Here is a 21800-nt window from a genome sequence, read left to right on the forward strand (position 1 = left end):
TTCCTCAGATGACTCTCTAAAAACTTATTTTCCCAGGTAACCCAGCTGTCCGGTTACTTTGATCCACTCATTGTGGCATCAGTAGGCCTTGCATCTAAGCTACAGGACCACCAACAACAGATGAACATTTTAGACCAGACCAAGACCCTGTCTGAATCTGCCCTGCAGATGCTCTATGCTGCCAAGGAAGGTGGTGGAAACCCAAAGGTACCAAGAAGATCATTATCAGTGCTTGCCTAATATGTATTTTTTTACTGTGAAACATGCTACTTGTAACATCTATGTATTAAAAGTGAGTGAGTGAGTGAGTGAGTGAGTGAGTGAGTGAGTGAGTGAGTGAGTGAGTGAGTGAGTGAGTGAGTGAGTGAGTGAGTGAGTGAGTGAGTGAGTGAGTGAGTGAGTGAGTGAGTGAGTGAGTGAGTGAGTGAGTGAGTGATGTTTGTATTGGTCCTGCAGCCCCATTAAGATTTTTTTTAAATAGTCTTATAATTGTTAAAATACTATTAACACTTTTATCTACCTCAAGGTTTTTCTAGATAAATTAGGAATTTAATTCATTTTGGTTGATAACTGTATTTATAATTTATTAAGATACCTTTATTATGCTCTCTGCACATCCATTTTAAAATACCAGTGCTGACCTATAGACCCTTGCATTGTCAAACACCCCAGTATATTGTGGACCTCTTCCTCTCTTATACACCCTATTGGTCTCTCTGCTGAAGAAAAATGATTAGCTGTCTCCATGCTTTTCAAGGTATTGCACCCAAGTTATGGAATCCCCTTATTGCTGAAATCCCCAGACCCCTATGATATCTTTATGAAGCAGCTGAAAATATTTGTATTCAGAATAGTGACAAGAGAGAGTAGACAGGAAACAAAGAGGAGAGAGAGCAATGGGGGAGTGACATGCAACAAAACGGATGTTACCATTATGTGGTATGCATCTTAACCAGTAGGCTACCGGGGTGCGCCTGAATTTACAACATTCAAATCGTGCAGACTCACACACATGGCCAATCCACTGAGAAACAAACAAGAGCTCATGTCTTACAGAGACAGCATGTGCATAAAAATGGTAATGTGAATGCCTGACCTATAAAAAGTTGTTTATAATACTGTGTGTTTATACACAAACACATCTATATATGTGTGTTTGCATGATTATGCATGAGTCTTGAGGTGAGAAGGGTAAAATATCTGGCTGACACCACTTGTGCAACCTTTTTATTTTCAGGTGATTTTGCTGTTATTCAGCCTCAGCTTTGTACTACTGACGATCGTTAGATGACCTTGTTCGGGACTTGTGTCTTCATATTAGCTATTTATCCCTGTGTCCTATTATTCTCTTTTGCTACATTCTATTATTTCATTTATTATTGTTTTGAACTTTGAGTTTAAATGATTGTGAACAGGAGTGGTACAAGTTCATAACAGTCAGAATCCACACTGTTAAAGAGTACTTAGCAGCAGGGACACTGAAGCTTTTGCCAAGCAAATGAGTTTCCCTCTGCGTAGACCAAGACAGTGTCAGAGACTAATCAGCTGACTATATCCCCAGGCATCCCATACCCATGATGCCATCTCTGAAGCAGCCCAGCTGATGAAGGAAGCTGTGGATGACATCATGGTGACTTTGAATGAGGCGGCCAGTGAGGGGGGCATGGTCGGGGGCATGGTAGAGTCAATTGCTGAATCCATGGGCAGGGTGAGTAAGAGTGTGTTTGTCTGTGAGATGTCCACTCAGGTGATTGAAATGGATTTCAATATCGTACCATATATCTTACTTCATATGTTATTTGTCCGAAGGCAAATTGAGCTTTACCTGTAATAGTGGGTGTTCTCAGAATGTGTCCTTGTCAGTGATTCTCATTAGTCCAGTAGATGACAAGTTTTAAATCCTCAGCCCAGTGTGCTGTCACTCATCCTGCTGGGGGACATGTCACTGGGTTGACAGCACAGTTAATAATTGAAGATGATCTGCACATACTCAGACATAAATGCTAAGATCTTATCCTTCACTTATATTTGTCCTCATTATTTTACCCCTCAGCTTAAATATACTGTAGGATAGCAACCATGATTAAACCACCATTAGCATATATAAAGTGGAACCACTTTACAAGAATGCATACATAAAAAAGGGTTTAATGTTCTCACTAATGGCTTTTTAATTGTTAAGAAAATATACATCAATTAGCAAGTCATACTGTAAGATAAAAAGAACTTGAGTTGCCAAATGGTGTGTATCCAATATTGGTGCTACTGGCATAGCTCAATTTATCTTTGTAACTGCTTCTTAAATGAATCAGCCAAGGCTGGAACTGCCTGACTTCCTACCTACCCTCTACTAGACAGCCAAGCATCCATTGATGTATTAAAGTATGAAGTTTTTCAGTTAATAAATATTAACTTATGTGACCTACAGTATGAAGACAAATAAGGCTGTATGGGCAGGCATTTATGCATTTTGACATTAGTTGAAGTTATTGTTGTTTAACCACTTAACGCACGCTGTTCCGTCTACGGAACGGGACGGATGTTAGGAGGTAGCCACAAGTTCTTCTGGATGTTTTAAACACCAACCCAACCCTTAAACATATTTATTCATGCCGTACATCGTTGGAAAGCTTAGATTGTCCTGATTCATTCAAGACCACTCACGACTTATATGGTTGCTCACAGCCGTAATAGTATTAGCGATTAGCTCGGCTAGCCCCTGAGCTAAGTAAGAAAAGCTATAATGCCTACATACCTTCAAAGACTTCCCTTTATCCACAACGATCATCTTATGACTCAGCACTTTCTGTACAGCTCGCCAAATATCCATTCTTGTGAAATATGAAATCCGTTTCCATAAAACCGAAATACTTTCCTCAATATGTCCATGTATTTAGTCCAACACGTAACGTAATAACACAAATAACAAACCATATATGGTCCGTTTACGTCATTTCCTGACCTGCACGTCCATCTCAGAGTACACGTGACTAGATGTTTACGACCGTGAGCATCTTCTGCTTCTGACGACACCACACACAAGCCAATCGGTGTTTAGGATTAGGCAGTACATGTCTCCAAAGCCAATGAGGACATGTGACCGACAACAATGACGACATGGTTTTGATTGACTGCTGTTCTAGCCTATGGAAATATTCGGTGAAATGAAGTTGATAACCTTTTAGCCAATAGTCAGAGGTTTCCAACGGTGTATGACAGCTATTAAGTTTGGCTGTCCATAAACAAACTCCAAGCGTAACCGGCGTGCGCCCTGTGCGTAAAAGAGTTGAACCATATATCATTACGCACTCGGCATTTTGGTACACGGTTGGTTCTTCTTCGACTTAACATATGACTTATACCAAAATAAACAGATAGATAGATATATAGATAGATATGGCCAAACAAAAAAATATGGTTATATGTAATAATAATATTAATAATAATAATAATATGGCGTCAGCTTTCATTAGAGACCAAGATTTTGATTGTAGGCAAAGGGGATGTGAAGTTATATGTGTTTGATTGCGGTTATACAGCTTTGGTAACCAAGTGTCCATTTGGAGTCTCCAAAAAGGACCTGAGGAAAACGCATGGACATACCTGTTGAAAAATAATTCTGAAAAATTCATCTTTTGGTCTTTTGACTCCAAATTTGGACTGCATGAAGCCAAGACATGTGGCTGTGGCCTCATTGTGTCTATATCCTGCTGAGAGGTCCCTGAATGTCTGTACACATGTCATTGTAAAGGCAAACCTATGGGCGAGTAAAAAACCCCATCATTGTAACCTCTGCCACTCTTTGTCAGTAAGTCACAGAATCACACAGACTTTTACAAGAATCCTGAGAGTGTTTCCTTTCCAATGATACCAGACACATCTCTGAGTCTCAAACTATGTGGGATCTGTGCTGCTCACAACTTGGGCATGTCGTTTAGGCTAACAGCATAAAAAACAGGGGCGTGTGTTAAGTGGTTAACCAAGCTTCAATAAATTACAATAATAATATAACTGTGTCTAGATTGTCACATAATATTGATATTATACAGGTATCCACAGCTTGTAAGTGGCTACATCTTATCATAAAGTGTGTATGAAATATAAAAGTGTCAAAGTTAATTAGAGTGCCTGTAGGATAAATGTGCATGTGCTAAACAAATAAAAAAGAGCTAAAAAGGGTTGATTTTTGCAGCTGGATGAAGGAACACCTCCTGAACCCGAGGGCTCCTTTGTAGACTACCAGACCACAATGGTGAAGTTCTCCAAGGCCATTGCCATCACGGCACAGGAGATGGTGAGAACACTAATTCACCAGGATATCCATGCCATACTCATACAATTTACAATGACAATATTTGTCAGTAGGGCTGGAGAAACATTAATCTCTCTCTACTGATGATGTATGTTCTCTCTCTTGCTAGATGACTAAGTCAGTAACCTGCCCTGAAGAGCTCGGTGGCCTTGCCTCTCAGGTGACAGTGGACTATGGACAGTTATCACACCAAGGACGTCTTGCTGCAGCCACCGCAGAGCCAGAAGAGGTGAGAAAGGCACGCTCTTTTTCCTACAGAGGATGTGAGGAAATTACACATTCTTATGAAAGATTTAACACCGTATATCTCTTTGCAATTGTGCCCCTGAAATGTCAGATTGAAAGATGAGCTAAAGTCTGCATTTTATTCTAAAAATGCTGTCGGATGTATTCACTCCCACACTGATCACAGCAGATGTTTGCTGTTCTTTTATATGATGCCCCTTCCTCAAATCCGCTCCTGACAGTGTGAGATCAAACAGAAAGATATCCTTGCAGCATCCATCACTCTTAATACCCACATAGTCTTTTCTTAAAGCTTCCATGTGCTGTCCATTGCACAGCAATGTGTGGAGACATTGGACTAATAAGCACACAGCCCTTATCAATATCTTGTGTATAACAGGCTGCTGGAAACCCTGCTGGTTACCATAGCGACATTGTGCCTCTACAAGTCTAAAAGCCTATAGTGATGCTTATAATGAAGTACCACCCACCCCTGAATCTCAGTCTGGAAATTAAAGGTGTAGTGCCAGCAATCCCTCTCTGAGTGTGCTTGAAATCATTTGTCATCCACCCACTGGATAAGAGACATGCTGGTTTATTTCATGATTGTGATTGTGTAGTAGAGTGACACAAATGAGAAGATGGATGATGTGTAAGTTGATGCCTGGTTATGCTTTCAGGTTGGTTTTCAAATAAGAACACGGGTGCAAGAGCTGGGCCATGGCTGCATCTACCTGGTCCAGAAAGCTGGAGCCCTGCAGCTCAGCCCCACTGACAGCTTCTCCAAAAGGGAACTGATTGAGTGTGCCCGTGCAGTCACAGAGAAGGTAAGCTATGTGAAATTCTTTAACTTTTAAGGTAAGCCATTTTTTGCTGTCATAATATGTCATATTTCTTGCTTGAAGTTTGTGATCACCAACAACTCAGCATTGGCATTTGTATGAAAATGCATTACTCATATATATATATATATATATAGCTGCAAGCTTTAAGAATAAGCAGTTCAAGTGTTAATACTTGCTATACTGTAGCTGACAGGTATGCTTTGTATTTAGGTTTAGCTTTCCCCTTGACCTATCATAGGCTATGAGAATGTAGATTCGTGTGTTGTTTTAGATCTTTTACTGTGGTATTGTACCAGCCAGATACCAGCAGGTCATGAAAGCATGTTCTCCTGACCCCACTCACACTGTGCAGTTAATAATAATACTTGAGTTTTCCTGCTGTGACCCCGGTGGCAGCTTGCCTTGCTGCTCACACATGAGTATTTCCCTCCACTCCAAGGCTGCTGATGATTTGATTCAGAGCTCATAGCAAACTTGAATAATTTGTGGTCACACACTTGCTGATATGTGAAACTTGTGCCTTGTTGAAATGTATCTCTCTTTCAGTGCTTCCCATTTGTTTATGAGGGACGGGCAGACAGCCGTCTCCAAGGGAGTTGTTTGATTTGCAGAGTCAAGCTCATTGATTTGATGTGATTGTGGAGCAGACTCTGATTTAATGCATGTTTAGACCTGCCCTCTTCTCTTACTCCTGGCTTCCTCCTATAATCCAGCTCGTCCAGATCTCTTTATAAACCATCATCCTATTAAGATGAAAAACTGCTCTTTGTATCATGAAACACGATACACTCTATATATAGATATTTTACACCTCTAAAAATAGTTTGAAAGGTCGCTCTGCATATCTTATGCTATGCTTCACATTTTGCAGGTGTCCTTGGTACTGTCAGCATTGCAAGCGGGTAACAAAGGCACCCAGGCCTGTATCACGGCAGCCAGTGCTGTTTCTGGCATCATCGCTGACTTGGACACCACCATCATGTTCGCCTCAGCTGGAACACTGAACCCTGAGAATGAAGAGTCTTTTGCTGACCACAGGTGCAATGTCCTTGCCACAAACAAGACACACAGAGGACATGGTGTTAAATCAAAACAACTAATCACCAAAAAGGAGCAGCATTTGATAATGTTAAAAATAAATTTAAAGGTTTCAAGAACAGAGAGGCAATGGAATGTAAAATGCACTATTACAAAGATTCTTCAGTTGCTAGGTTTTTACACTGCAACACCAGTGCTCCTTTTTCTTTTGATGACTCACTCAGGAGAAGTGCAGTTTGCCAATAAAGCTGACTACTGAGACTGACTGACTTCACATAATGAATGCAAATTGAAAATTGTCCTTACCAAACACACATTCTGTTTAGAGAAATAACAGCTTCCTTTCATATTGCTGGTACTTGAGTGTGACTGTAATGCAGATTGTGACACAATGTGTCCCGTCCCTCAGGGAGAGCATCTTGAAGACAGCCAAGACGCTGGTGGAGGACACCAAGCTGTTGGTGGCTGGAGCCGCCTCCAGCCAGGAGAAACTGGCTCAGGCTGCCCAATCCTCAGCCAAGACCATCACCCAGCTCACTGAGGTGGTCAAACTGGGAGCAACCAGCATGGGCTCGGAGGACCCCGAGACACAGGTGATAATAATCGCACATTTTCACTAAAGAATGACTAATACAAGCACAGATGTATCTAGATCTATCTTATTGTACACCCAAGGTTAGATTCAGCATTTAAATTACAGTTTCATCTGATATACAATGTGTGTCCTCTTTCCACCGTGTGTATGCCTCTATCTCTGCCATCCGCTAAGTCTGAAGTATCATGACTAGGTTGGAGTGATAAGAGCAGCAGTGTTAAATCCTCTCCCCAGGGTTCCACTGATAAACCTATACTCTGACCATTGTGTTGTATTGATCCTAGCTCTATCTCCTCAGGTCGTTCTGATAAACGCGGTGCGGGATGTGGCCAAGGCTCTGGCAGAGCTCATCAGCGCCACCAAATGTGCAGCAGGGAAGCCTGCTGATGACCCATCCATGTATCAGCTGAAGAGTGCTGCCAAGGTAAAGGAGCAGGCCACTCAAGCAAGTCACTGTCATATAGTGTAGCTGTGTATTGATTTAAGCAATGTGATTCTGCAATTTATTATTCAGCTGATGCTGCCTCAGTGAGAGGATATGGGATGTGAATATGTATTCCAGAAATGCTGTCTTTGTATTACTGCTATGTGGAGTCTGTTGTATCTGGTAGCACAAAGTGATTCATTTATTGCAAGAGGGATATGACAGTCCTTATCAGGCTGTGTATTCTATTGACGTTCACTGTCAGTGTCAGTATGTGTGGCTAGACCTATCACAAATATGTTTATTTATTTATTTAAAAGGGACATTGCACATTAATGGACACATGTATCAATAAGTACATATGTAAATGCACCAGAGTTAGCACAACTGCTAATTTGCATCTGTTGTCCCCTGGCAGGTCACACACACACACAAACAAAACAAGACAAGAATACATAACACGTAAAACAAGTATAAAGTGCATGATGATGTAAGGTGCATTTCAATCAGGAGAGACCAGAGAATGAAGCAAAAGAATATTTATTATGCAGATGATATTAATGATTAGGTATTGTCAAAGTCTTTGGTGCTTGGACTTTGCTGGGAGAATTTTTGAATCGAAGGACGTAAGTCCTGAGCATCAGCATGATAGATCCCCCCTGGAGTCCAGACACTGGTGGTGGTGGCTGATGACATCGATCAATCAATCTAGGGCCAAATCACAACAGAGTCATCTTAAGGCTGAAACTGATGGGGCTGATGAAGTTGAAGTGTTGCATTGAGGAATCTGAAGACTGGGTGGTGATGGGGAGGTGATGGGTCGCGCAAAACAGCATCAAGAAAGCACCTTAGCAGAGAGGGAGAACATTTAAAAAGAGAGCTGCAATATGATAGGCTGACAATGAAGGTGTGTCACTGTGCTATTGGTTAGACTTGACCAGGTGATGTGAACAGCTGATGTGTCAATTGATACTCCAGAAATAACAGCAAGGAAAATATGAGCTTTGACCGAGATCAGTATGAGCTGTGAGAAGGATCAGGATGACTAAAGAATGAGACATGAGACTATGATGTGAGCATACAAAAAGGTGGTCTTCCTGTCTGAACTTTCGCTAAGCTTCTTATCAATTGACAAGACAAAAAAACATTCCACAATCATAAGACAACTATAAATGTGTGATGATGTAAAATGCATATCAGAAGTGCCAAGTTCATATGAACCTACAGATTTCATATATACATACATACCTATATTCATATAGTGCAATACATTAACACAATAACACACATACAAGATTCACATCGAACCAGTGTATTAAATCAGTGCATTGCAAATCAACAGTGAGTGCAGAATTGATTACTCTTGAGCCAGTTCTTCAGATGTGTTTTGAATATGGCATATGAATTGCATTTCCGTATTGTTAGTGGTAAACTATTCCAAATGTGACTGCCCTTGACTAAGAGTGCTGACTGACCAAAAGTGGTGCGTCTGAACGGTATTATACAGTCCCGTCTTGTGGTTGCCCTAATAGATTGTTTTCTTTCTGTTTAATGTAGTCACTTAATGGAGGTGGTCCTTTTAATATTTTATATATTGAGCAGGCATACCTAAACTTTTTAAAATGATCAAAACTGAGGAGGTTATGTTTCTGAAGTATATGACAATGCGTTTTTTTATCAAATATTTTAAGTTCTCCTTTGTATGAATGGTTGTACTTGTGAAAGTCCAGTTTGTGAAACTATATTCTACATGAGAGAAGATCATGCATGCTTATTTGTGGGTGAGAGATAGGGTTGGTGTGTTCCATTGAGAACAGTATGTTTTCTATATCCTCAACTACAATGTAACTGAGGCTTCAGTCACAGCCCAGTCTAACCATTGCATTCTTCAAACCAGGTCAATTTTATTTATATACACCAAAATCAGCCCAACGTATATCTCAAAGGGCTTTTTACCATCTGTACAGGAGAGAAAATCTACTATACTATGAGATTTCTTTGTCTAATTAGGAAAAACTTTACCATAATCAGAAGAAGAGGTGGGACTTCTCTTGTGGAAGGCACACACATGCAATATATGTGGCATATGCTGTAAACAGAAGCAGCAGTAATATAAAGTTCATGAAGTATAATATTAAGTGTCCTAAATTTAAGAGTCTCATACAAAGTGCATGTATTTGGAGTAAGGTTTGGATCAGAGGAAAGATATCGAGCTGCAAGAATCTGGAGCACATGTACACAGAGAGGTGAGAATTGTCATTTAACTCACAATCCTCAGGGCCACTGTAACAGCTGTGAGTTGCTGTTGGTGGATAAAAAGGAGATCATGAGACCTTTTACATCTAAACTCGGCGCAGCTGTGGTCAGTGCAACGAACAGCCCAAGATCAAAGAGTTTCAGATCAGTGACAGATGCTTCTCAACCGGAGATTTGCCATCTTAAAAATCCTTCTGCAAACTTTCTTGATTTATTTATTTCTTTTTCTGAGAGCTATCATACCACCCGAAGTGTATGACTCTAACTGTTGCTTAGGGTTCCTTATGTTTTCTCATCTGAATGGAATGAGGGCCACCCATGGACCCAGTCACGTTGACAGATTGTTTCTGTTCCTCCAGCATATGGTGACCTCCAAATGTGACCCTCTCAAACTCCCAGTGTGCACATTGCTCAAATTACTTACCTAATAATTTACACTTTGCTGAATGCAGCACAGGCAGAGCAGAATGTGTCGCTATGAGGTTTTTTTTTTTGCCATCCTGGGTGTCAATGAAAAGACTTTATTACTAGTACTAAATTGGCCTGTTTTAATTTTGAAACATCCTTCAGTGGCTTTTTAGCAGCTGATGTTTTTAAATTTTCATTTGTTACAGTAAGCACCAATTATCACTGTAATGGAATCTGTGAAGGAGAATACAAAAAGAATATGTGTTGTTTTACAGCTGAGGAGAAAGAGCACCACCTCCTGGTTGGTTTGACTGTGAGCATCATCATTACTCCCTTTTCCTTGACAGGTCATGGTCACCAATGTGACGTCTCTTCTAAAAACAGTGAAGGCGGTGGAGGATGAAGCCACTCGCGGGACGAGGGCACTGGAGGCCACCATTGAGTGCATCAAACAGGAGCTGACAGTAAGAGTGCCTGACAGGCTGAAAACTCTTCTCTATGGTCTATTGGGAGTCAACGGATGAGACACAACCTCTCTGCCTAACTGGCTCAATGAGGGTCAGGGATATCTCTGTCTATTATTCTTAACAAAACAGGGGGGCTTTTTGTTCTTTTTCCTTTATTATTCTTCCAACTCCTCTGCGCCTCCTTTCTTTTCAGCCCCTGCAGCTTTCTCACAGCTCTTATCAGGGTATGAGTAGCAGCCACAGACCGAGTGAGAGAGGAAAAAGATTTCAAGAGCTTGTTTTTTTTGTAAATTACTGCTAATCCTTATCGGAGGACCCCCAGCCTGGGAATAGGCTTTAGCAAGAGCTGAAGCCAAAGCCAAACTCAACACAGTCTACCTGACTCTCAATAATAATGCTATATATATATCAGGAAGATGTTCTGTCCAACTTACTTGTTTACATTTTCTTTTTTACAGAGTTCATGTGCACTTCCTCATTGTTGTCTGAGAATGTTTGAATCAGGATTAATGTATCGTACTACTGTAATGTACTACTGTCACGCTTTTATTAACTGCCTATGTCTATGGGTAATCATCATCCCAGGTGTTCCAGTCCAAGGACATCCCAGACAAGTCCACCACACCCGAAGAGTTCATCCGCATGACAAAGGGCATCACCGTAGCAACGGCCAAGGCAGTAGCTGCAGGCAACTCGGCTCAGCAGGAGGATGTGATAGCCACTGCCAACTTGAGCCGCAAAGCCATCTCCGATATGCTGACTACCTGCAAGGTGCTAATCCACACTGCCCTGCCAGAACAGGCCTCACACGGACAGCACAAGGCTGCCAGGGAACATGTGAGCCCAGCCCGCTGAGTGCAGATTGGACATTAGAGTCTAGTCTGCTTTATGGCTGCCCCCGCTGGTAGTGACTCAGTCACTTTTCAAAGTCGTACAGCAGAACATCAGTCAGGATGTCCTTCAGTGACCGGAGAGCACTGATAACGAGACAAAAATAGACAGAAGACAAAGCATTGTAGGCTATGCTTTTGAAAATGATGGCATTCCAAACAAATCCATGAGAATGAGAGTTTTTATATGCTACTTGATTTGTAATGAGAACAAGATAATATACATATTCACAATTAGAACTATATATGAAGGGTGCTTCAGAGCCCTCACACAGTACAGTCGCACATTTTCACTTCAATGTTGTAACCTGTGTTTATCCTTTACATCCCAATGGGAGAATTTTTTTCCTACTTTATAGATTTTACGTACAACATTGTTTTCTCTCCCCTCCAGCAAGCAGCACACCATCCTGAAGTGGGCGAGGAATTGAGGTGGAAGGCCCTGCAGTACAGCTCTGAGTGTACCACTGGATATATCAACCTTCTGGAGCAAGTGCTGCAGGTTAGAATTAGACCATCACATGCTTTATGAAGGAAGCATGTGTGTGGATCATAATCTTTGCCTTTACCTTGTGAGGTTTCATCACAGGTCTTATCTACAGGATTAAAGCTTCTGACACTTGATCAATCCTTGCTGGCTTCCTCATGCTCACTTGCCTCTGCAACTTGTGATGCTGCATTAACATTAGCATCACCATCAACTGATAAACAAAAGAAGGTATCATGAACGATTACTTGTCAGCAATAAATGATAGAAATAAAGACATTAAATGGTTTACGTTCACAGACTGACTGTCAGCCACGACTGAACAGTGGGTGAAAGGTCGAGACTCATAGCACGGCGACTAGGTTACATCGCTGTTTCTCTCCCCTGCTCCTCTCTGCTCTCTGTCTCTGTGTCATGGATATATAAAGAGCTGCAGGTCTGTGTATCTACTTTACTGACGGCAGGGCTGAGCTACGCACACACAGAACAGAGAGGCCACAGCGTACAGGATTAAGCTCTGCATTCATACAACATCCAGCAATGCGGCACCTCCCTGCAAGGCTGTGCGGAGGAGTGGGCATGTTTGTTTCTGCTTTAGGACATAACCACCACGAAACAATCAGAAAACATTTTATTTCTCTGATTCATGACTTTGTTCTTGCCAGTGCTCTTTAGTCATTCTCCAGCTTGCTTGACTCTCACTCTCTCTCCCTCTTGCTTGTTGAGCCAGGGAGGAGGGGACAACTTTGAGAGCTGTGTGTTTACATACAGCAACTGACAAATCCTGCATAGTATGTCTTTAATAATAATACTTCATGGAAATGTAACATCTTCCAGCACAGTCTACCCCATCTGATTTAATTACTGAGCACCTTGTTGCATACATTTGCATATTAATCAGCTTAACTTATTTTCATGAAATTCCTTAATGCTTAGTTTGTGCTCCCCATGTGTTAGGACACAGGTGTTGACATGTAACAATTTGTTAATTAATGCATTAAGTTTCTTAATTTGTGATTGTAATTTGCATAATTAGTTATGGATACATCATGTTGATTGCGGGAGGACATCAGGCCACTGAAGTACCGTGTTTTATCGTCTGTGGTTAATTAGCAAGAATGTTCTGTCGCTACTGTGCTTGTCAACTAGTTTTTCCAAGTAACAAAAGGACCGAACATTAAAAAAGAGGTTCTGGTGGCAGTGTTTAGCTCAGTGGGTAGAGCACCCGTCCCCTGTGTTGAGGTACAGTCCCCACTGCAGGCGACCCCAGTTCAAATCCTGCACTGAGCGGTCGTTGCCCCCCTCTCTGCCTCCCATTTCCTCTCTTTCTCTACTAGCCTGTACAATAAAGGCAAAAACCCCCAAAAAATATACATTAAAAAAAAGAGGTTCTAAAGATGGTAGAACCGATGAAGATGCTTTTTTTTCTTTGCTCTCTGATTAATCTTTTATATTGTGTTAACCTGTGTTTCCTGTACATTTGTCTGTCTGTGTGTGTGTGTGTGTGTGTGTGTGTGTGTGTGTGTGTGTGTGTGTGTGTGTGTGTGTGTGTGTGTGTGTGTGTGTGTGTGTGTGTGTGTGTGTGTGTGTGTGTACACATTGTGTTTTCAGGTGCTGCAGAAGCCCATGCCGGACCAGAAGCAGCAGCTGGCCATACATTCCAAGCATGTGGCGGTATATGTGACAGAGCTCGTCCAGATAGCTGAAGCCATGAAAGGTGAGACCACACACACCGCTGATGTACACTGTCACACACTTGCACACAAACTAGAGTTAGACTTGACAATCTTTAGTTACCTGTGCCCCTATTCTAACCGATTTTATGGATAACATTTGGAAGTTGTAGTGTTTATGGTACTCTGTGAAACAGTTGCTTGTTTTTGAAGTGGAGTCTTTTACAAGAGCTTCCACACTGTCAAAAAAAATTGTTAGAAGGAGATTTTAATTATAAAATGGCTTTGAGACATTGTAGACACTGTAGTGTAAAACTGGCAAAGCTGAATTTGCTGAATACAGAGAACTTGAAGTACAGGGATTCCCATCAAGAGCTAACTCAATTTAATAAAATGTGAAAAACCATGACAGGATTGTGAAGATGTTAGAGATTAGTCGAAACCCTAATCCTCTTGTGCATGAATAATATCATAGTGTCACTGAGTCAAGCGACCAAACCTGTCTGCGTCCCTAATAAAGATAAGTCATGAAAATCACTTAAGAACATTGAAATCGCACCATTGAGTGACTGCTGTGCAAATTGCTCCAAATGAAGCTCAGTCGGGTGGTTATGACACAAACAACCTGGAGTGCTTCCTGTAGAAGCCGCACTGCTGCATCTGACAGGAGTAATAGATTGTGTTTGGATGAGAATTAGATTTCAGCGTATAGCCCAAGACCCAGTGGGGCTATCTACTTCAACTCTCTGATGTCACATGTGCTTTTTCCCCCTCTCTCCCTCTCTTTCATTGCTGCCTCAGATGGAGGTAAGTGGGATATGGTGTGTTTTGTTCCTCCATATCACCTTTCATAGAGTCAGCAGAGGGCAGAGGAGTAGATGGCTTGGGGGTGGGGGTGAAGAACAGATTTCCCCAGAGCTCAACGTAATCTATGAATACATTTTTCCATCTGTTTCACCAAGCTGGTCCCAAACTGCTAAGTTTTATAGACACTTAAAAACCTATAAAAAGATAATGATCCACCAAATATGCATTTCCTCTAACTTTGAGTGCATCTTTCTTAAACTTTGAGGAATTGCAGTCATACTGCATACAATTTGTTGGAGTGTATAGAGTCTTGAAGTGTAGATTTAGCATCTCTGTGACGCCTGTGTAAAAGTCTGTGAATATTAGTTGAAGCATGATGTTCACCTGTTATAGCAGAGATATGCTGTAAAATAAAATGTTATCACCAGAAATACTGTTCTGGTGTTTCTTTTGTGAGTCCATGCCAAACCCCCCTCCCGCAAAATAAAACATGATCATGCCTTTCAGGATCAGAGTGTGTGGACCCAGAGGACCCCACTGTCATCGCAGAGACAGAGCTTCTCGGAGCAGCAGCATCCATTGAAGCTGCAGCCAAGAAACTAGAGCAGCTGAAACCCAGAGCCAAGCCCAAGGTATATGTGCCCCTCTCAACTCTCTCCACCCACACAAACCTACACACAGATTTTTGCCATTACTCAGCAGGGGAGACTATGTGGGCCGAAGTTAGGAAAAGGTGACACTGTCTTTGAAGTGGAGTCATCTTCTTCTGTGACGAAGCCGCTATCTCGATAGTTTCTTTATTACACACACACACACCATGTTGACTCAGACAGCTGGTCCTGTGAGCATATAACATATGATGCTCAGAAAACTTTCTTCAAAGGCTCTTTCGGACATTATTTTGAGTTACGTTGCCAGGAGACGCAATTACACTGCTGGTTGCTCAAGCTTATGTTGGAAAGTGTTCAAATGTGCAATGAACTGCTGTGACCCTTTTCTGAAAGAGAGGGCCTCTGTCTTATTGAACTGATTTCCTTTGTTTTATTGCAGTGTTCCTCATTTCTAAACTAAACTCAGGGAGGCTTTTTCAACCTGTTATCCATCTCCCCCATGCTGCGCCATTGCCTTTAAAAACAAAACAACTTTCCCGCACAATACGCAGAGAAAGCAGGCAAAAGCTGAGAGATGGTAGTGATAGTGCTTTTAAAAAGTGACATAGCTACATACAATATAAGGTTGTGTTTGTGGTGTACAACTGCATGATTGTGTTGCTTGCTTATCTGTCTCTGGAGACTGGATAGTTGGATCCCGGTGCTCTTCCTTCTGTGCTTGTAGTGACCCCCACCCCCCACCCTTCCGTTTCTATACCTCTCCCTTTACATAACATGATTCAGTTCAACCCCTCTGTCTGTGTGGTACAAAGGAATTGATATTTAGGTTACCCCAGTTTTAATAAAGACCATATAAGTCATATAACGCTCAGTCTTATACTATAATTCCACAGCTATAGATTGCATTTATTATATATATATATTATTAACCTTTGTGTTTATGAAAGGGGATTAGTGAGTGAAAGGCTTTTTAGATGTCAGTGTCTCCCTCTAGTGACCTGGTGGGATGCAAACCTCACCAAATAGTATTTAAAGGGGGAATACTGCTCAATATTATGAGCTGTTATCCTTATTAAACAGCAGTTAGATTTATATAATCGCAACTGCCTGACTGTCCCCTACATTTAGAGACTAGTTAAAAAACTTTTTTTTTATTATTATTATTTTTTTACTATTATTTACAGGATGATTTTTACTGTTACAGAGCTACCACATACTGTATAATTTGTAGTCAAGCCACCATAAAATCTGTTTTTGCACCAATTAAATTTTTTTTTAATTTTTTATCCTCTTCATTCCCTCTCCTCTCTGCTCCTTCATCCCTCCCATCCTGAAGGGGGGGGGGCGTGCTCTCTCCTGCCCCAGCATGCTTCCCTGCCTCCCGCCCTCTCTGAGCCGTTGTAGACCTGGAAGCCTTCTCTGCAGGGCTCTGTCTGATATGTTTGATATATTAGGTTGTTATTCAGTCCAACTATATATCAAACATATTCCTACAGTGTCCCGCCCTGTCTCCAGCCACGTGTGCCTTATGTGTTTATGGAGGTCTGTGGTCAATTTCATGTTGTTGACTGCCCAGGCAGTGACGGCCATTTTGTTCACTGTCCCTGAACTGATGCGAAGTGATCTTCATGCCTGTATTTAGTTCAGGTTTGATGAATGGGGCATCATTTCTAGATGTCGCAGTATGTTGAAAATTATTTTTTGTGACTGGGCCTAATGCAAAAGTTGAACATTAAAGGTTATACTGAGTAGCTCTCTGGGAATTTGGGGCCTGTAGTGTGAGGAGGGGTTTCATACTAAAATTAAAAACACTTGATAGATATCTTATAGGCTGATTTCAGTATTTTTACACTATCTATTTGTAAATTCTACAATTACTTTTTAGCTTATTAATATGATCTATTTGCATCATTGCATTATTACACATTGTATCAGAATGTTGTTTCTGTCAGTGTAGAAAAGGCTAAACAGCATTTGTTCAGGAATAAAATTGAATGTAATACAGCTGATCAGTTCACTGTTAAAATATTTTTTAACACTTGAGTCTTTATTTTTAATGTCTGGCAGGAATTTTCGAGATGTAGGACTAAAATCCTGGCTACGGGCCTGGTTATAGTACTGCAGTTTTTTCTTACTGTAGACTACAACGCTTTTAACTTTCAAGTTGATATGTGCTTTTACTTCCAGCAGGCAGATGAGACGCTGGATTTTGAGGAGCAGATTTTAGAGGCAGCAAAATCCATTGCTGCAGCAACTAGCGCTCTTGTTAAATCAGCATCAGCAGCTCAAAGAGAACTGGTGGCACAAGGCAAGGTCAGTCTAAGCACCCAATCAAAAAGATACAAGACTGCTGTTACTAATTCTGTAATACAACAGTTGCATCCTTATTTTTTACCCATGAGATTTATGTCAATCTCAGGTTGGATCCAATTTAGCCAATGCAGTGGATGACGGCCAGTGGTCACAGGGTCTTATATCAGCCGTAAGTCCTTTTCAATATTACTGCCTAACGTTCAAATTATTGCACAGATTTATAACAACAAAGTGTAAATCCAACCATGGGCATGCCTACATTTGTTGCCCGCTGTAGGCTCGTATGGTAGCCGCGGCCACCAGTAACCTGTGTGAGGCAGCGAACGCCTCAGTGCAGGGCCATGCCAGCGAGGAGAAGCTCATCTCTTCAGCCAAACAGGTTGCAGCCTCTACTGCTCAGCTCCTGGTGGCATGCAAAGTGAAAGCTGACCAGGATTCTGAAGCTATGAGGAGACTACAGGTAACAATCAAACACAATTTCCATTTCTTCATATAAATGCATCTAGTGTGCTCTGTACTAAGTTTGAGATTACCTCCCTAAAGGCTGCTGGCAATGCAGTGAAGAGAGCTTCAGACAACCTGGTGAAGGCAGCTCAGAAAGCAGCATTTGACAAGTCTGAAGATGACAGTGTGGTGGTGAAAACCAAATTCGTTGGAGGCATAGCTCAGGTGAGACAAAGTAATCATTCCCATTGTGTGGTTTGCCCTTTTCACTGAATGTTTGCACCCCTCGCCGATATGCCAAAATGCCACGGTTGTTTTTCTGAAATTGTGATGAGCCGCTGTGGATAAACAACCCATCGTCTTCATTTCAAAGCTGTTTGCCAGTTTTACTAGAAACCTACAGCTTCAAAAAATCACATTTCTTGACAAGTTCTAGCATCTTTCTGCTACAGCAGAGAACTTGCTTTCTTTCCATTTCTGCAAAAATTCAATATCTACCAAACGAGATGCTTTTTTTTCCAGCTTTTTTTTTGTTCATTTTGATTGATTGAGTACCTGTCTCACTCCTGTAAAATACTGCATTGACCAAGAAGAATAAAGCATATGTATCATGCAAAAATTGGTTTAATGCCACTTTCTCCGTATGTCACTAAACGTCTACTATACAAATATTTGTGGAACATTTGAATGATTTTTTACACAGCCACACTTTCTTCCTACAAGATACTATTCTGTGTATGTTCTGTTATGTTGTTCTTGTTTAGGAGATAACAGTTTGAGCTGAGTACAGTGCAGCGATTAGTTTTTCATATCAAGCTATCCACAGGAATGGGATTATGATGAGTGGAAGGCTGTCAGCTGTTTCCCTTCTCCTCAGATCATTGCAGCTCAGGAGGAGATGCTAAGAAAAGAGCGAGAGTTGGAGGAAGCCCGGAAGAAGCTGGCTCAGATCCGACAGCAGCAGTACAAGTTCTTGCCCAGCGAACTGAGGGAGGATGAGGGCTGATTGGCTGACTGTGCAGGATGTGCGCCACGCAGATGAGATCTTCTTATCAAGGGGAGATGCTGCCGATGTACAGTCAGCTGCTTTCCTCTCATGTAACTGAGGAATATACAGCACTTGAAACAGGCCTGTTTGATGAGAAAAACAAGTGCCTGTGCTCTGTAGTGTATTTGTGTGCGTGTATGTATGTGTGATGTGCGTATGTATTTGTCAGTGAATGGCATTGACATATGAAGAAGGTTGTTACAGTTGTCACTATAAGCAAGTCAAGACAGTTCGATAAAGTTGTATGATAAATGTATCATTGCTTTGTGAGTGTTACTGCATCATGAGCATTACTGACTGTTACAATCATGAATCAAAGATGTTATGAATGCAGAAATCCTCTATAATCGTCATTGAATGTTCTATAATTATTGAAGGTTTAAAGCAAATAGAAGTGAACTGATGATAAACCTAAGGGTCCATAGCTTCTGTTATAGAGTTAAAAAACCTCAAAGGTTCAATAAAATGCAGAAAGAAATGGCTCAATCCACCACTGGCTTGCATGCACCATAACGTCTATACATATCAATGAAGCTACTAACCAATAGAGTAGTGTAGTGGAAAGGCACTTGTATTTTACTAATTAAAATGTGAACTTGGGGTTTGCTGGTAAACTAGTAAATCTTTAGAAATTAAGGATGAAACGATGTAGTTCAGCTTAACGCCAAACGGTAAGAGGTTCTGATTGGAGTAAATGACAAAGTACAAAATTAAGACCACATGAAGTTATTTATTCTTGACTTTTTTTTTTAAATAAAGAAAATAGTATTTTTTAAAGGACCAGTGTGTAAGATTTAGTAGCATCTAGCAGAACAGACTTGGCAGAAATGTAATATAAGTATGTTTTAATTAGTGTATAATCACCTGAAAATAAGAATTATGTTTTCATTGTCTTAGACTGAGCCCTTTATATCTGCATAGGGAGCAGGTCCTCTTCCATGGAGCACTCCATGTTGCACCGCCGTTTCTACAGTAGCCCAGAATGGACAAAGCAAACACTGGCTCTAGAAAGATCCTATTGCAATGGAAGGGGAGGATGAGGGGAGATGTATTCATTTGGTTGTAATCTGCAACTTCACCGCTAGATGTCACTAAATCTTACACACTGATCCTTTAAAGAGCAGAGAGGTGTACTTTGTGTTATTCAGTAGAATCTGGACTAAATGTGACCAAATATGTCATGCTGCTTGTACATCACATCATTCTATGTAATCCCCACAAGAGCTTCTTCTCATTCCCTGGCATACACAGCTGTGTAATTGTGATTATGTTTACATTATTTGCCATGTTTGTTCTTCCTTGTCTTGATGTTTTAATTCCTCTCCCATTAACACTAGCCACATTTCTTTTTTCAGGTGCCCCTGTATTGTACACACACATGCATTTAGTTTATTCTCCACTCATTACTGCCCTGTTTTGGTGAAGGCATTTTAATTTCAGACTGACTGTCTATAGCAATATGTTACACTGAATATTCTAGCGAGGTGATAATGAGAGTCTGCGCTGTTATTGGCTCTAAGATTGGTTGTGTGCAATGATATTTCACTTTAGGCTCGTGAATGAAACGAGCACACTGGATGCACTGGCGATGCTCATAACTTAACGCACTGAAGAAGGAAATTTAAAGCTTCCATTATATTAAATGTAGGACACTCTCCCAACAAATGAAAAGGAAATAGCTTCAAGCTCTTATCAAGGAAACTGGTTCAGTGCCGGGTTTTTGTTTTTTTAGGATATAAATGTATAATATATTGGAATTTTTTAACAGGTCATCTCCTCAGTCTGTCCATGCCAGTGTCTGTTCTGCATTGTGTACTAGTGCCTTACTTGAGTCTGCCCTGCGAGCAGCTGATGATCAGGTTGGGTGGGAGCCTGAGCCTTGTCCTCTCTGGATCAGAACATTATGCCAGTCTATTCCCCACCGGGGTCTTAATAAACTGTCACCTAGTCCTTTGCCATACAATACAATGCCTTTGCTGGTGGCCTATCTGCCTACAATGCTATAATGCTGATACAAAAAGGGCATCTGTGGATACCTTAGGATTTAGCGACCATAATCGAAGACTAACACTAGACTGCATTCCATGTGCATGTGGCAATTTGTCTGAAGTCGAGAAATTCATTATACCAAGTCCCTCTTCAACGTTGGACTGAATTACTTCTTTGTTTCATTGTTTAACCACTATAAAATTAAGTTTTTATCGATAAATGTAAGAATTACCCTGAGATATATTGTCTAACTGATTTGTCTAAGTATTAACGGAAATAGAAAAAGTTACTACAGTAGCTCTGTTATGAATAGGTGTTGTGCTTTCTTTAACAGACTGCATTAGTTTTATGATTTGATGCTGTATGTATAATATTTATCTGGTCACAAAAGTATTTTTTGTATTCACCAAAAATAAAGAATTTCAAACAACCAGTACATTAGAAGATTATTTTGTCCTTTTCATGCATCTAGTTGACAAAAGAGATGCCTCCTCTAAAATGAAGTCATTCAGCATTCTTTCCAGCAGAAGTCAGTATTGTCCTTCGTAGCTGAGTCAGTGGAGGTTTGGAGAAATATGTTCTAGTAGAAGGTTTGGCAAAGTTAGTCAAACCAAATATGGACATACTGGATGTGCTTTTTTTCCCCTCTTTGTTCACAGACCAGACCTTGAAGTATGCAGTGATTCCCATTTAGATGTTCTGGTCAAGAATGAGAGTTCAAAATCTTCTACTCTGGGTTACAGTCTCACAGTGAACACAAACAGCATTATAGTGCAGTTGAAAATTAGTAATAAGTACTTTTGTTGGTTTTCTACTGGCAACAAGGCAGGCTTGATCATCCTCTTTTTTCATTCAGGTGATACAATACTTTCGTCACTCTGAAGCTGATCCTCTCTTTGTATCAGGAGGATATGGTGGAAGAGCAAGTAAAAGATGGTTAGAGGTAGTCATCACAATACACTCAGTCT

At 40.9% G+C, this 21800-nt stretch overlaps 1 protein-coding gene across 1 annotated transcript in view; it reads left to right on the plus strand.

Moving 5' to 3' along the window:
• Positions 1-19123, plus strand: part of tln2b (talin 2b) — a 48357-nt gene extending 29234 nt beyond the window's left edge. The window contains exons 39-56 of the mRNA XM_053318552.1: positions 37-207; positions 1562-1708; positions 4193-4294; positions 4422-4541; positions 5218-5364; positions 6254-6420; positions 6830-7013; positions 7314-7439; positions 10451-10567; positions 11156-11341; positions 11855-11962; positions 13559-13664; positions 14935-15059; positions 17226-17351; positions 17458-17520; positions 17629-17811; positions 17895-18020; positions 18673-19123. Coding sequence (XP_053174527.1) covers positions 37-207; positions 1562-1708; positions 4193-4294; positions 4422-4541; positions 5218-5364; positions 6254-6420; positions 6830-7013; positions 7314-7439; positions 10451-10567; positions 11156-11341; positions 11855-11962; positions 13559-13664; positions 14935-15059; positions 17226-17351; positions 17458-17520; positions 17629-17811; positions 17895-18020; positions 18673-18801 — 2433 coding nt within the window. The 3' untranslated portion in view covers positions 18802-19123. The remainder of the gene's footprint in view (positions 1-36; positions 208-1561; positions 1709-4192; positions 4295-4421; positions 4542-5217; positions 5365-6253; positions 6421-6829; positions 7014-7313; positions 7440-10450; positions 10568-11155; positions 11342-11854; positions 11963-13558; positions 13665-14934; positions 15060-17225; positions 17352-17457; positions 17521-17628; positions 17812-17894; positions 18021-18672) is intronic.
• Positions 19124-21800: the final 2677 nt, after the last annotated feature.

This window comes from Scomber japonicus, chromosome 5, assembly GCF_027409825.1.
Source record: "Scomber japonicus isolate fScoJap1 chromosome 5, fScoJap1.pri, whole genome shotgun sequence".
Lineage (NCBI taxonomy): Eukaryota > Metazoa > Chordata > Actinopteri > Scombriformes > Scombridae > Scomber > Scomber japonicus.